General features: G+C 46.6%; 1 protein-coding gene across 2 annotated transcripts; it reads left to right on the top strand.

Annotated features, from left to right (window-relative positions):
- The first annotated feature begins 1464 nt into the window (after nt 1-1464).
- LOC149307509 (NADPH oxidase 5-like) lies at nt 1465-12540 on the top strand. Of its 2 annotated transcripts, none has more exons than XM_089538140.1 (16): nt 1465-1584; nt 1838-1988; nt 3106-3316; nt 4109-4346; nt 4853-5006; nt 5601-5776; nt 6771-6953; nt 7337-7469; nt 7801-7940; nt 8826-8943; nt 10206-10252; nt 10668-10792; nt 10970-11054; nt 11152-11251; nt 11939-12105; nt 12373-12540. In XM_089538140.1, exons 1-16 carry the CDS (start codon nt 1465-1467, stop codon nt 12502-12504), a joined length of 2280 nt encoding a protein of 759 aa, XP_089394266.1. In that variant the 3' UTR covers nt 12505-12540. The 2 variants fall into 2 exon arrangements, with proteins under 2 accessions (XP_089394266.1, XP_089394267.1); XM_089538141.1 differs by having other exon boundaries at nt 8826-8933; nt 10208-10252.
- Nucleotides 12541-15443: the final 2903 nt, after the last annotated feature.

Here is a 15443-nt window from a genome sequence, read left to right on the forward strand (position 1 = left end):
CTGAACAGAGCAAGGTGCCTCTGTGTAAAAAGTATTATTACCACCGGCCCTCTGTATCCATGGGTTCCTTAGCCACAGATTCCTTTAACCATGGCTTGAAAGTATTCAAATATATACATTCCAAGAAGCATGCCTTGATTTTGCAGTTTTATATAAGGGACATCATATCACTGCCATTGCATTTAATGGGATTTGAGCATCCAGGGATTTTGGTATCCACGGGGGTCCAGGAATCAAATCTGAGCAGATACTGAGGGCCCACTGTAATTATTATACTGTTGTTGTTGTTGTTGTTGTTGTTGTTATTATTGTTGAGCATTTGTGGATTTTGGTGTCCACAGAAGGTCCTGGAAAGTACTGCAGATACCAATAAGGGCCCACTGTAGTAATAATAATAATACTCTGTTGTATATCATGTATATAACTTCCCCTTAACTAATGGGATTTCCATCCAGTTGCAACCCGACAATGACACTATGGGGTTTATCACACTTGGGCTAATTTCATCATTAAAGAGAGATTAATGTGCATTTGAAGCATCCCGCAAATGAATTGGAAATGGCGAGTAATGGCGCAAATGATTATCACATGCAATTGCACAAATAAAGTGATATCAGAAATGCATTGCTGCTGAAATACTGAAAGTAAAAAAGATGCATGTTAATGCTTTAATGGCGGGTTTTGTGCAACGTCATATGAAATCATTTCACGCAATTACGCTATTTTCCCAGGATATTCATAGGGTAAACTCTCAATCTCCTACATGTAAAAGAAACTCTCTGTGCGTAATGATTTCTGCAATGCTTTCCATTGTCCAGGGTGCCATATTTTTTCAGAGGCCAGGCGTTCCCCTTGCCCATTCAATTTGAGTTGCTCACACCACCCGCGTGTGCCATGCTGAGCCCTGGGCACCCTGGTACTTGCTTTAGACTAGGTTTCACCTTCCAAAAAGAGCATCTTCCCACTCCGACCCACAGCACCTATCTCTGAAATGGAAAGTGGTGCACTGTCTCCTGTCTGGTTTTGGCATTCCCCTGGCAACCCTGTCCTCCCGATTTGGGAATATAATGCGCTCCCATGATTTGGTGCCTCACAAGTAGGGTTTGCTGGAAGGTGAACAAAGAAGACCGTGGCATGAAAGGGCCACTGGGTGTTTCTGACAGCTAGAAAATAAAAGACCAAAGGCTCAGCATGGCTCTGGGTTGGCATGGAGGTTGGTTGGAAAGGATGGTTAGACAAAATGGCTCATGGTCACAAAGGCAGCTGAAATCAGAAGATGAGGCATCCCCATTTGGACCAGGTCTACGAAAGCTCATGCTACAACTTCTTTGGCTCAGTTTAGTCTTGAAGGTGCTACAAGATCCTTTGCGGTCTCTTTATTATCAGCAAACTATGCCTAGTTTGGACTGCAAATGTGCCATTTAAAAATAAAAAGGTCATTCTAGTTTCTGGCTTTTTAGCGCCATGAATTTAGATGAGGATGCAAAATGGCTGGAGTGGGTGGCCCAGCAGTTCGAAAGTATCGCTGGCGACGATCAAGAGATCGATTTGGAAGAGTTCAAAATGGCTCTCAAGGTGAAGGAGGCAAGTTTCATTTGTGGGGTGGGAAACCCAAGGGGCCGGCACAGAGGATGAAACGGGTGCAAGCAGAGCCCCCCAAAATGCAAGGAGGGATGTAATATATTGCAAGATCCTAGATTGTGTCGGTGACATGATTCCCAATGCCTTACCTGTGCTCTTCACCTGTGCCAGGAACAGGGTGACCAGACCAGAACCTAAGGGTCTGGTTTCCAGCCCAACGTTGTCTTTGCCAAGGGCTCCTCTTTCTCTCCTCCAGCCCTTTTTTGCCGAGCGGTTCTTTGCTTTGTTCGACTCGGACGGAAGCGGCACCATCACTCTGGATGAGCTCCTGGAGGCCTTGAAGTTGCTGGCCCATGGGAGCGAAATGGACAAGCTCCGGTTCCTCTTCCAGGTTTACGATGTGGACGGTAAAGTGCCAAAGGCCATTTCGGTTGGCATATAGTTTTGCAAAGCAAGGTTTTGGTTTTCACATCCTTGCGGGCTCCGCTCATGTCAGAATGGTACCTGCTGCGATGCTGCAATGCTTTTGGCTTTGGGAGGGCAGGTGCTAGCATGGTTTGGGGCTTGTGTCCCTTTGGCACAAGTGTGGCCAGGAGACTGCATCATGTACCCCCATTTCCAGGCCCTCAAGACACCTCTGGACCCTCCCCACTATTAATTCTTTTCAGATGCAAATGGACAAATATCACCTGAAGTGGATGGGTTGATGCTAGCATTGAGAGATGTTTAGCATTGTGTTAATGCTAGCATTGAAAGATGTTTAGCCTTTCTCCTGACTGGGACGGATGGTACCAACAAGACTTCCAAATGTTCCAGTTTGGTGGGAACAGTCCTCATTAATCCTCTGTCATCCCAATTTAAAAGCTGCTTTTAATGTGCTCCAGTTTCTCTCTCCTCCTCTTCCTCTCACTTTACTGCTTTGTCTTCCACTGACATCCATTGCTGCAAACTTAGGATGCATCTGCAACTGAAGAATTCTTAGCAGCTTGACACTGCTTTAACTGCCATGGCTGAATGCTATGAAATCCTGGGATTTTCAGTTTGCTGGGATATTTATCTCCCTCTGCCAGAGAGCTCTACAAGTCCCAGGATCCCATAGCATGGAGCCATGGCAGTTAAAGTGCTGCCAAGCTGCATTATTTCTGCAATGCAGACACAACCTCAAAGTACAAAAGTAATTTGCACGCAACTAACCCAAGGAGGAGAAAGAAGAGTGTTTTTAGCAGAATCTTGCCCTTCCCAGCAGATTCAGGAAAAAGCAAACCACTGCAGTCTTTCCTAGTTTGTGTGTTCTCCTTCATTGATAACGTTTGTCATCTTGGCCAGACTCTGATGTTACTTGGTTCCATGTAGCCGGGTTTTCTTCTGTGAAACGTGAAAAGATATGTACCAATTTGCCTAGTTTGTCCCCTTAGTCGGTGTCTCTCCATTGCCCAATCCCATCCTAAATGATCCAAGTCCCAACTCTGGCCCTTTGTTGTCTCTTTATCTGTGGGGCTGAGTGTGAATCCTCTTTCTCCCTAGGCAATGGGTCTATTGAGCCTGAGGAGCTGCGCACAGTCTTGAGGTCGTGCCTGAAAGAGAGTTCAATATCTTTGTCGGAGAAGAAGCTGGATGACCTGACGGCTGCCCTCTTTGAGTCGGCCGACTCCGACCACAGCGGAGCCATCACTTTTGAGGAGCTCCAAGCAGAGCTGGAGCATTTCCCAGAAGTCATGGAGAACCTAACCATCAGGTACAATTCCCTTTCCATATTCCCCACAGTCTGGAAGCACCGATTTCTCCCCCAAAAGACCATGGCTGCATAATTAATGCGGTTTGACACTGCTTTAAGTGCCATGGCTCCATGCTACGGAATCTAGGGTTTGTCATTTGTCACGGCACCAGAGTCCTCTGACAGAGATGGCTAAATATCCCACAAAACTGGAAATCCCAGGATAAACGCAGTTTGACGCTGCTTTAACTGCCAATGTTATGGAGTCATGGGATCTGTAGTGTTGTCAGACATAAAGCCTTCTCTGTCAGAGAGCTCTAGTGCCACAACAAACTACAAATCCCAGGATTTCATAGCATTGAGCCATGGCAGTTAAAGCGGTGTCAAACTGCATTAATTCTGCAGCCTATATTGGGTTTTTCTCTAAAAGTAGCTCCATTACGGGTAGCTCTAACCATTATGGATAGAGAAAGGATGGTCAGTCTGAGTTGGGTCACTGTAGACTTTTCTGCAATATAGGAATCCCCACAATAACATGAAAATCCTCATTTTCCACCCTTTAATTGGAAAAACTTGTGCATGTAATGGTCCAGGGAGCAATGCAACCAGAGAGCATAGTTTGTTGTTCAGGAAGGTTGCAGTCACACTGTCTGTATAGAGTGCGAGTTCAATCCTGGAGTGGACTCACCACCCCATTGACATGGAAGATACCATCCGTGGCTACCATCAATGGCTTTTGTTGTGGCACCCAAACATCTAGAAGGTGTTCCGGAGTCTTATGGGCCTCTGCCTCCCTTCTCTTTTCTTTCTTAGTGCTGCCAGCTGGCTAAAGCCCCCCACGGCGCCACGGAAGAGTTGCCCGCCTCCTCGCTACCTGAGTCCTGCCTATTGGCACAACAATGGAAGCAAGCTGCTTTTCCTGGGCAGCTACCTGTGTGTGAATATCCTCTTGTTCGCTTTTGCGGCGCTGAAGCACGTCGGATCCGGCATCTGGATCGCGCTGGCCAAAGGCTGCGGACAATGCCTGAACCTCAATTGCACGTTCCTCGTGGTAATGGGTGCATCTGTGGGCATTGGGCATTGGCTGTGGTGGGTCCCATAAAAGAAGCCCACAAGACCACGGTTGCATTGCTCAAGCAAGCCATGGTCTCGGCTTGTGGTCCATATTCCTTTTCATGAAAGAAAGCAGTGCTGTGTAATTGCCACATATCTCCATGCATCTCCAGCATAGCATTGTGGTTTGAGCCTTGAACTATGACTTTGGAGGGCAGGGTTCGAATCTCAGCTCGGCCATGGAAACCCTTAGGCAAGTGATGCTCTCTCAGCCTCAGAGGATGGCAGTGGCAAAACCCCTCTGAAGAAACTGGCCAAGAAAACCCTGTGTGCCTTAGGGTTGCCATAAATTGGAAACGACATGTAGGCATACAACAACAATAACAAATCAGAGAGGTGGTTTCTGAACCTTTCCTCCAGTCCCCACATTTCTAGTAGTTTTGGGCCCTTTATTGCAGAAGAGAATGCCTCTGGAAGTAACTCCTCTTTCCTTTTGCCTCGGAGGTGCTGATGTTACGCCGGTGCCTGACCTGGCTGCGGTCCACCTGGGCGGCCGGAGTCCTGCCTCTGGACCAGAACGTCCTTCTCCACCAGCTGACCGGCTGGGCGGTGGCAGCTCTCACCGTGGTCCACACCGGGGCTCACCTGGCCAACTTTGGTGAGTGCCTGGTTGTGCTGCTGTTGCTGCTGTTGTGTGCCTTCAAAGCATTTCCGACTTATGGCGACCCTAAGGTTTTCTTGGCAAGGTTTGTTAAGAGGGGTTTTTCCCATTGCCTTCCTCTGAGGCTGAGAGAGTGTGACTTGCCCAAGCAAGGTGACTTGCCCTTGGCCAAATGGGGAATCAAATCCATAGACTAAACCCAAGGGTGGATTCACTGTCCCACAGACATGAGGACCAACAGCCTCTATCTGTCCCTTGGGGCAGATGCTTCAATGCAAGCAGTCCATCTTTTTCAGGGAGACACTGTTGCCATTTGCTACCTAGGATTCCATAAAGGATGCAGCTACGGCATGTAAAGCAGTGTTAAGCTGCATTATTTCTACAGTGTAGATGCACCCAGAGACAGAACCTCTGGTCAGAAGACTAGGGAAATGAATGTCCAGGTCTTTATGAGCCTTTCTCCTCAACCAGTTCAAATCTATTCATAGCTTAAGCCCTAATGCCAAAATATTTTTGTTGGAGTGCAGGTCTGGTGCATCATGGACACTCATTCACCCAGGCTTTCTTTTCTTCTTTCTCTCCTTCTTTTAGTGAGAATGTCCCAGACCAACAGCACCCACCATTTCTGGGAATATCTCCTCACCACCCGCCCCAAGATTGGCTGGGTCTATGGGTCGGCCTCCCTCACAGGACTGGCGCTACAGCTCCTCATCGGCCTCATCCTCGTCTGCTCCAGCGCCTTGGTCCGCAAGAGCGGCCATTTCGAGGTAATGCCATCGTCTTCCAACAGCGGCTGTCCCCAAATAGTTTCAGCCCTTTAAATCAAAGCCTAGAACAGTGATTCCCAAACTTTGGTCCTCCAGTAATTTTGGACTTTAACTCCCAGAAGCCCAGATGGTCAGGGATCCTGGGAGCGGAGATCCAGCACTGGTTCACAATCCACCGCTTTGAGTAGCTGGTTTAAGCCACCTGCGGCATCCATTTGCCACCAGTATAGCCCACCTTACAGCAGCGAGGCGTGTCATTTTCCAGAGCCAAACCAAGGTTGGAATGGGAGGAAATTCCAGTTGAGATTCTGGCAAGCTGCCCTGAACCCCATCTTGGGAGAAAAGCAAGATATCAATTCAGTAAATAAACAGACCAATTTTACAGCCTTTTGAGTTGCATGAAAAATAAAACTAAAAAAAGTGTGTGCGTGTGCCTTCAGCAACTGATCTTCAGCCAAAGCATGTGTTCATTGCGCATAAGTTAAGAAACATTATGCAAAGGGATCTTGTAAGCACCTTTGAGATTAAGAAAGAAGGTAGTAGCATGAGCTTTTGTAGACTTGAATCTTGAAGAAGTAGGCTCAAGTCTACAAAACCTGCAACTCCTTTTGCACACTGATTTTCCAGACTAACGCGGCTAGGTCTTTGACGTAAGAGCATGTCTTTGCGCATGTACTGAATGACTTTCCTTCACTATTGAGAAAATGCAAGCTCCGTCTCTCTGTCTCTACTTTAAACTAGAAGAATGGCTTTAGGGGATGAAAGTAATTATGCCTGAGTCAGCTTGAGCTCTAGTAGTTTTCATTTCAGAAATAAAGCCCTGCCCTGAAATATTCTGCACACAGGAGGTTTTTTTCAATGGTGCATGTGTCAAGACAACCTTTTAACTTGGTTCAGGTTGTTTAAACCCGTGACATGTCTTCCATCTTCAACGCAATTCTTAATCGTTCCCAAACTTCCCTTGCTCTTTCCTGTAAGACATTCTTCCCAGCAGGTCTTCTACTGGACCCACCTTTCTTACATCTTCATCTGGGCTTTGTTAATAGTCCATGGTCCGAATTTCTGGAAGTGGTTTGTGGTGCCTGGGTTTCTGTTCCTCTTAGAGAAGATCCTTGGGTCGGCCTTGTCTCACACCAGAGGGCTGTCCATCGTGGAAGTCAACCTCTTGCCCTCAAAGGTTTGTTCGCCAAAGAATGGGACCAAAAGAAACGCAGGCAAACTGTGATGGATAACATGAACAAAAAAGTGGGGTCCTTTGATGGAAAAGCAAAGACCGTCTAGAGCAGTGGTTCCCAAACTTTGGTTCTCCAGACGTTTTGGACTTCAGCTTCCTGACTATTAGGTTTGTGGGAGTTAAACTCCAAAACAGATTTTGGAGTTTAACTCCAAAGTTTAGCAACCGCTGATCTAGAGAAAAGGGGAAGAAAGAGGAAATTTTATTTTGGGAACGCCATCCGAAGTGTTTGTATGTAGGGAGTGGGTGGAACCAATCCTAATGTCTTTGGACTGCGATGGCAAACCAAATGTATTTGACAAAAGCTGGCTGTCCTTCTTGTGCAGGTGACTCACCTGGTGATTCAGAGGCCTCCCTTTTTCCACTACAAGCCTGGCGACTATGTGTATCTAAACATCCCTGCCATAGCCAAATACGAGTGGCATCCCTTCACCATCAGTAGCGCTCCGGAGCAAAGAGGTAAGCAGCCATCCAGAAAGCAGCTGGGACTTTGGTCTGAATGCCCAGGAAGCCTGGAAAAGCCAGTTGCCCATTCCTGCCGTGTGCCACACCAAGGTTATGGATGGGACAGCTCAGGGGTCAATGGATACCCTTGCAAGCCATCAGAATAGCAGCAGCATGATGTGTGCACATGTGTACATGTGTATACACTCTGGGCTTTGTGGCTTCCTTTTCCAAAACCAAGCATGCGCCGTAACTGGTGACTGCAAAGATGACAAGCCCTTGAGCATAAGACAGTTCAGGGTTCAATTCCTGCTCTGAGCTTCTCTTTCTCTCTCTTTCCCCAAAGAGACCCTCTGGCTCCACATTCGCTCCTTGGGACAGTGGACCAACAGGTTATACGAATACTTTTGGTGTTATGATGAATTTCAGGACCATCTCCCTGACGGAAACCAGCGGAATGAAAACAGCTCCAAGAAATGGATGAAGGTCTGTGCTTCAAAACAGAAATTGTTGTTAATGTCTGGTCTTCTCTCACCTTTTTGTCGCTAAAAGCCTGGGGTCTTAAGTGACATGGGGGCAGGTGGTGTGTGTGTGTGTTCACATGGAGTTGTGCATCCACTTTTGGTTTCATGGCTTCTCTAGACTGTATGGGGATTTTCCTAGAGCCAGCCCTCTGTCAGAAACAATCGTTGCCTGCAACTGCAACTTATTTTGTGGGAAAATATACATATACATATGGTTGTATAAATATATAGATGTGGATGCATGTGTAGGCAATTGGTCCTCCATCTCCACGGATTCTTTATCCACAGATTCAAGCATCCACAGCCTGAATATATATATTTGCGGATGCTCAGGTTCCATTGAATACAATGGCATAGTAAAAATATATGTATTGAAATAATATATATATTCAAGCTGTGGATGCTTGAATCTGTGGATAAAAAATCTGTGGATACGGAGGGCCAATTGTATACACATGCACCCACATCTATCTATCTAGCTAGCTAGCTAGCTAGCTAGCTAGCTATCTCCCCAAAAGCAAATCTTGATTTTGTCACTTTACATTTTTACCATGCTGTTTTGCCGTTTTACAGTTTGCATTTTTACTATGCCATTGTATTTAACGGGACCTGAGCATCCACAGATTTTTGTATCCACAGAGGGTCTTGGAACCAAACCCCAGCAGATAGCAAGGGCCCACTGTAAATATTAGTATAAATATAAAGAGAGGTTTGTGTAATAGACCCATGTGTTTGTATGGTTATACATCTATAAATGTCTACTGTATGAAACGAGTGTAGGGGAGGCATCCTCTCATCGGTAGGACGCTACAGCTCACCTGGGCATCTCCTTGACCTTTCCTTCCAGAGATACCTGTTGGGTTCCTCTGACCCGGAGCCTCCTGTGGCCACCAGCCAGGATGAAATGGTGCAGATCTTATCATACGCTCCCATCTGCGATCCCAGCGGCAAGCGTGCAAGCGAGCATGAAAAGGTAACTGCAATCCAGAATAGCTCTGATCTCTCCCAGAAAACGGGTGCATCCTGTCCTCAAGGTATGCGCCCTTCAAGGAAAAAAGCATCTCGAACACCAACTTGGTGCAGAGTCCACAGGAGAATGTCACCCGGCATCATCACCAGTCAAGCGATCAGTATCAACAATGTTGTTTTGCCTATAAAGCAAAGCTCATTCTTTCTTTAAAACAACCCAAAACTACGAATTGGATATAAATTATAGCCGTTTGAGAGAAAGACCGAGCGCCATATTTACGGACATGTCAAAAATCTGACGGGAAAAGGGTCCTCAGAGGTCGATTCTGTTGCAAGAGAGAAGTCGCGAAACATTCAACAAATCACCTGCACAAATTGCAAGGAGATTCTCCCTCCTAATTCTTTTTGCTGCTGCTAAATGCTGAATTTTCTAGGTGGTGGGAAGGTGTCCTTTTATCGGGTCCAAGTCTAGTGCGCAGTGAATTTCTCTGTTGCCCAAAGTCAGGTTTATCCAGGTGGGCTCTGGTTATATATGGGCCTTTTCTCTGCCGTATAGCCAAGTAAATCCCATTGTGAAGCATAAATTCTGCAGCGGAATTGGAGCATGTGTGCAACAGGTAGAGCATACGGAAATATGCAAGCAAGCGTTAGCTCAACCAGTTTGTCCAGTGGCTTGTTCATTGCTAGTTCCTCCCAGTGAAATACAATGGCAATGGCCTCCCTTCTTCAAAACCAGTTGCACCCATTGAATGCAGAAGTTCATGCCTTACCAGTCATAATTGCTCAGTTAGTAGGTATTTAGGACTTATGCTTTAATGGGTTTGGGCTCCATCCACACCAGTTTTGACACCACTTATCTGCCGAAGCTGAATGTTGTGCAATTCTGGGATTTGTAGTTTGCACCAGAGCTTTCTGGCAGAGAAGGCTAAACGCCATTCAGCTTTGGCAGCTAAAAGTGGTGTCAAAACTGGTGCGGATGGAGCCCAAATCCATTAAAGTGCAAGTCCAAAAATACCTACTAACTGAGCAGTTATGACCGGTAAGCCATGAACTTCTGCATTCAATGGGTGCAACTGGTTTTGGAAGATGGGAGGTCATTGCCATTGTGTTTCATTGTTAGGAACCAGCAATGAACAAGTCCCAGAATTCGATAGCATTGAGCCATGGCAGTTAAAGTGGTGTCAAACTGGAATTATTTCTGCAATGCAGATGCAGAACCGTGGCAGATGTTTTGCTAATGCAACTGTCTTTGTGCAACAGGTTTCTGGAAGGGCTTTGGAGAACCAGAGACTTTGCAACGTCAAGGTAAAATGGACTACTAGTCTTGGGGGCATTTGTCCAGTTCCAAAGGTGTCTTATGTTGAGTGATCATCTTGGGGTGGACGAGGGGAGTGATGGTACAGGATTGACATCCAACGTGAAGCTGGTGTGAGTGCGTCCCTGTTGCAAAAGAAACCAAGATGAATTAGGAGGATACTTGCATCTTTCTTGTATTTGTGTCTTTGGACATCAAGGCAACCCACCGAGAAAATAGTCAGCCACTGCAAGATTTTTGACATTTTTATGTGTGTGAAAAATCTGTTTGCACAAACTCCTGATTTCCCCCACAATGCAAATAGTTTTCTGAGCAAAATGTTACTTTCTGCACCAATTTTTCTCAAAGAGGTCCCAATGAGAGGGTTGAAAAACAATCATTAAGATTTTCTTCTGTCTCCTTCAGTGTTACATTGACGGTCCTTATGGGACCCCGACGCGGAGGATCTTCACTTCGGAGCACGCGGTGCTGATCGGCGCAGGGATCGGCGTCACCCCTTTCGCCTCCATTTTGCAAAGCGTCATGTTCAGGTTGGTCTGTACGCAAGAGGTTATATTGGACTCAGCGGCAAAATTTGGAGCCCAGATCTTCTCTCTTTCCAAAACCAGGATTCAAGGGTATTACGTTCTTTGGGGCCAACTTAAAAAGATCATGTAATCAAAAATGGTCATTTCTATGGATGCTCTGGGTTTTCTTTTTTTCCCTAGATACCAGATGCGAAAGCAAACTTCCTTCAGCCAGGATCTGACATTAAGTGATAAGCTTAAAAATGAGAACATGAGACTTCAGAAGGTGAGACAGGCTTTGGAAGACAAAATGCAGTTTAGGGCCATGTTTGCAAAATGAACAGGAACAGTAATTGAAAAAAGGGGTTCTTTCTCATCCCCAGGTCGACTTTGTCTGGATTAATCGAGACCAAAAGTCCTTTGAGTGGTTTGTAAGCCTCCTGACCCATCTGGAACTCAGCCAGTCCAAGGAAGACCCCAGCAGTAAGTGGCCTCCTGGGCTTTGCCTTTATTCATTTGGGTCCTAACTAAACCCTATGCATGATTCAGCAAATCAGTCCTAATAGTACCTCCAAAGTGGGATGGAGGCTTCTGCTGGGAATTTGCAACTATACAACTGTTTGCAACTATGGTATGTACAAGTACGCCATATTCCTTGCGTTCCTCTTGAAGCCTTGCTCCCTCCAGTGATGAAAGAGATTATTTTGTCATAGCACATCATATTCCTCTCCTGCATTTAAGATGCTTTGTTTTGCGATCGGTCATTGAAAGATGGAAACCGTCTTTGGTCTAAATCCAGTTCTTGGTCCCCAGCTATAACAGGACTGCTAAACCAATGAAACCTACATTAAGTGTTGATTTAACAAGTCATGTAAGATAGCAGCCTCTAGTAATGGCTCACTTACTTGCATGTATAGCAGTCAGCTTTATGAACATCTGTAACCAAGTATATTTTACATTTCATTGCTTGCTTGCTCACAGACCTCTTCTCCTATCTTTATATGGACTTCCTGAGACAATAAACACTTTCCTTTTACCTTAGTAGAGCATCAGGAGTGTTTTTCCTTTTAATGGGAAACTCCCGTTGCGCTAGTCTGTTGCACCCTGCGAGCAAAAATGCCAACTATCCCTACAGCTGCCCTGATATGTTCTCTTTTTTTGGATACCAAGACCGCTTCCTGGAGATGCACCTCTACATGACTTCGGCCCTCAGCAAGAACGACATGAAGGCCATTGGCTTGCAAATGGCCCTGGACTTGCTTGCGGAAAAGGAGAAGAAGGACTCCATCACTGGCCTCCAGACAAGGACCCAGCCGGGACGCCCGGATTGGAACAAGGTGGGTCCCCCAAAGGCTCTTAACCTTCTCTTCTCCAGGCTAAACATACCCAGTTCCCTAAGTCTTTCTGGATAGGGCTTTATGGTTTCCAAACCCTTCACCATTTTAATTGCTCTCCTTTGGACACATGGCTCCAGTTTCTCAATGTCCTTTTTTAATTGTGGAGCCCAGAACTGGACACAGTATTCCAGATAGGGCCTGACCAAAGCAGAATAGAGTGGCACTATTACGTCCCTTGATCTAGACACTATACCTCTATTGATGCAGCTTTTCCAGAAACTGGCCGGAGAGAAGAAAGGGAAGGTCCATGTCTTCTTCTGCGGCTCTCCGGCTCTGGCCAAAGTCATCAAGGCTCACTGCGAACAGTTTGGCTTCAGGTTCTTCAAAGAGAACTTCTGAGGGCTGTGTTCCTCACACCTCCATCTTTCTGGACCCAAACTTAGCTGCAAAGATGTTAGGGTTGGGAAGCCTCGCCGTCTCCATCTGTCCTTCTTTTGGGCCATCCATGGGATCCTCTTCTCCAGCACCACATCCCAAATGACTTTATTTTCTTCCTATACACTTTCTTCGCTGTCCAGTTCTTGCATCCAAACGTGGTGATGGGGAATGCAGCGACTTGGACAATCCCCACTTTAGCACTCAGAGTTATGACTTCGCACTTTAGGATCTTCCCAATCTTAGTCCCACATTTATACTGTAATTAAAATGTTTTACCAGCAGAGGGTACTAATGCCTCAGCATCTGAAAGGTTGGCTTGCCTGGCATCAACAAGAGCAAGGAAAGGACAGTATTTCTGCAACGCTGGACCATTTTCTGGCAATTCCTGGCTTCCAGACACTGGCTGGAATTGAGTGCCAAAGCACAACAGATGCACCTCAACTCTGCACATTTGCAAGAGAAATATTGCAAGAGAAATGCTGGGGAGATGGAGAAAAAAACATTTCTTCTTTGCAAGAGAAATATTGGGGAGACGGGAAATGCTGGCTTGCCTTTGCTCAGTGTTTTTTCTTTAAAAATTAAGATAATCTATCAGTAATATTTAAGCACAGAGGAGGCCAAATTTGGGGAAGGAATAGAGGAGAGCCAGGTTTCCTTGGTCCAGCTGAGATTGCCTCTTTCCTTACCAATGGCCCATGACTGAGGGACCCTTGGCAGCCCTGCACAAATGCTCCAGAGAAACCATATTTCCCCAGAAGTTTTATACCTCTCTCGCTCATTATTTTTTTAATTATAGTCTCTTGCAATTGATGTTTTTGGGGTATGTCTTTCATGGACCCTCCTCCAGGTGCGCTTGGCCCCAAGGACGCACGCATGTGGGGTCTTACTCAGTCACTTCCCACTCTTGCTCACCAAAGAGCTCAGCTCCTGGGAAACATCCTTTGCAAATCAATGTGTTCCTGATTTTCATGTGCGTGGATTTCTGCTTTCATCTTTCATCTCCAAAGGAACGGAAAAACCTCTTTCCCCCAACTGCCTCCTCCTCTTCTTGCAAACAGGCCTCACAGCAGCAAGAAGATGAGAGGGAGCTGGGAAAAGGCTGGCAATGTCACCTGGCTCTCAACGCTGCAAACACGGCAAAATCCCAGGACTATACCCCAGGATAGAAAAAACGCTCTGGAAAGAGCAGCTTTTCTGTAAAGAGAAACTTCTTTGGCCCAGGGTTGGCTTGTTCAGTGAGGTCGGCCGGCATTCAGTGACACAAACCCAGAAAAAGAGACAGGAATCCATTTCAAAAAGTTAAAACACACTGTATTTCTAATAGAGTCTTCCCTTCAGAGTCCACCAGAGAACCTGTGGTGTTACTATCCATGCGTTTGCCACCTCTTTCATTCCTCCCCCTCTGCTGCTTTCCATTCCCTCTCCCCTTCCTCTTTTCCTCCTTCTTTCCCTCTCCCGCCCCCCCTTAGCTTTGCCCTGGGAGCAAAGAGGGGTCCTTCCCCCAGTCCTTGGGCTCTGAGAGGGGGTCAGGACAGTGGCTGCCAGGGTCTGGAACTGGGTCCCTGCCGGCAAGCCACCATGACAGCCTCCTTTCCCACAAGAGCAAAATTTGAAGTTAGCCCGGGGTCAGTCAAAGACAATGTGAAGGCAATGCAGAAGCAATCATGGACTTTCAATCAAGAGCCAACCTAAACGCAATCAGGGGTCATGCCAGGGTTAGGGAAATTCAACGGAAAAGAGCATTTTCCTGGCCCTGGAATGAGCCCTGATTGGGTTTAAGATGGCTCCTGATTGAAACCCCACGATTGCCCCTGCATTGCTTTCACATTGACCCTGAGATGACTTCACATTTTGCTTGAGTGATAAGGACCTGAGCCCCAGTGCTTTGTAAAAGCAAACCCGGCCTCACTGCAAAGGCAAGAGAGGGAAGGCAAGCTGATGGCCGCTGAATGTGGCAGGGGAGTGTGGGCTATGCATCCAGTGCGAACAGAGACTGTCATGGCGTCCTCCTGACAGGGACCCAGTTCCAGGCCCTGGCAGCCACTAGACCCCATCTTGGAGGCCAAGGACTGGGGGAACGACCCCTATTCGCTTCCAGGGCAAAGCTAAGGGGGGGGGGCTTGTGTGTGACTGTGGGAGGAAAACTAGGAGGTAAGCAGCAAGAGTAGGGGGCATAGAAAGGAGCTGGGGTTGAACTTTGCACGCTGTCCAGGTCTCTGGGTCTCCGGAGAAGACATAAACAAATGGGGAAAAAATACTAACAGTCTAAGTCTATTGTCTATAGATCTTCTAAGAAGTCCTAAAAGCCTTTTGTATTCTTGGCATCCATGGCCGTGATCCGGGGGCTTCGTCTTAAGGGCATGCTTCCATGTTGTTCTGTTGTAGTGTCCTTCCCTGTCTTGCCTCGTCCAAGTGCAGAGGGGTTTATTATCGCTGGGGCACTCTGTGGTTTTGGTGGGATGGCTGTACGCTGGTTAAATGTCAGGCAGGTTCCAGTCCTTAGGGCTGGAGCGTGGCTTTGGTGCGATTTCTGGACTCTTAGGACGCATGCATCATTGAAACACTATACCTCCACTGTGACTCGAAGCAGCTTTATTTTGGCTGTCTGTAACAGGCCAAAATCTCTCGGATAAGGGCTGATCTGGATGCTGTTATTATAACAGAGATGGGAAGAGAGGTATCCAGTGACTCTGTGGACCTTGTTAGACTGGATCCTTTGGAGTTTGTAAATACTGATGAAGTGGACAAGATTCTTGGATGTGTCAGGAGGATGACTTGTCCTCTCCATCCTTGCCCATCGTGGTCGACCGCCCAGGGAGGGGATGCAACAAAAACATTGCTACAATCTATAATCAATGCATCCCTCAGGGAGGGGAGATTTCCATCACAATTAAAGCAAG

Source organism: Sceloporus occidentalis, unplaced genomic scaffold (genome assembly GCF_023333645.1).
Source record: "Sceloporus occidentalis isolate IW3139 unplaced genomic scaffold, rSceOcc1.0.p SCAF_9, whole genome shotgun sequence".
NCBI lineage: Eukaryota > Metazoa > Chordata > Lepidosauria > Squamata > Phrynosomatidae > Sceloporus > Sceloporus occidentalis.

Bases quoted from the DNA above. Each gene is read 5' to 3' on its own strand.
- LOC149307509 (XM_089538140.1), top strand. From the start codon at position 1,465: ATGAATTTAGATGAGGATGCAAAATGGCTGGAGTGGGTGGCCCAGCAG. The intron at 5,007-5,600 runs GTGAGTGCCTGG...TCCTTCTTTTAG, and splicing joins GGCTCACCTGGCCAACTTTG to TGAGAATGTCCCAGACCAAC. The intron at 11,252-11,938 runs GTAAGTGGCCTC...TTGGATACCAAG, and splicing joins GTCCAAGGAAGACCCCAGCA to ACCGCTTCCTGGAGATGCAC.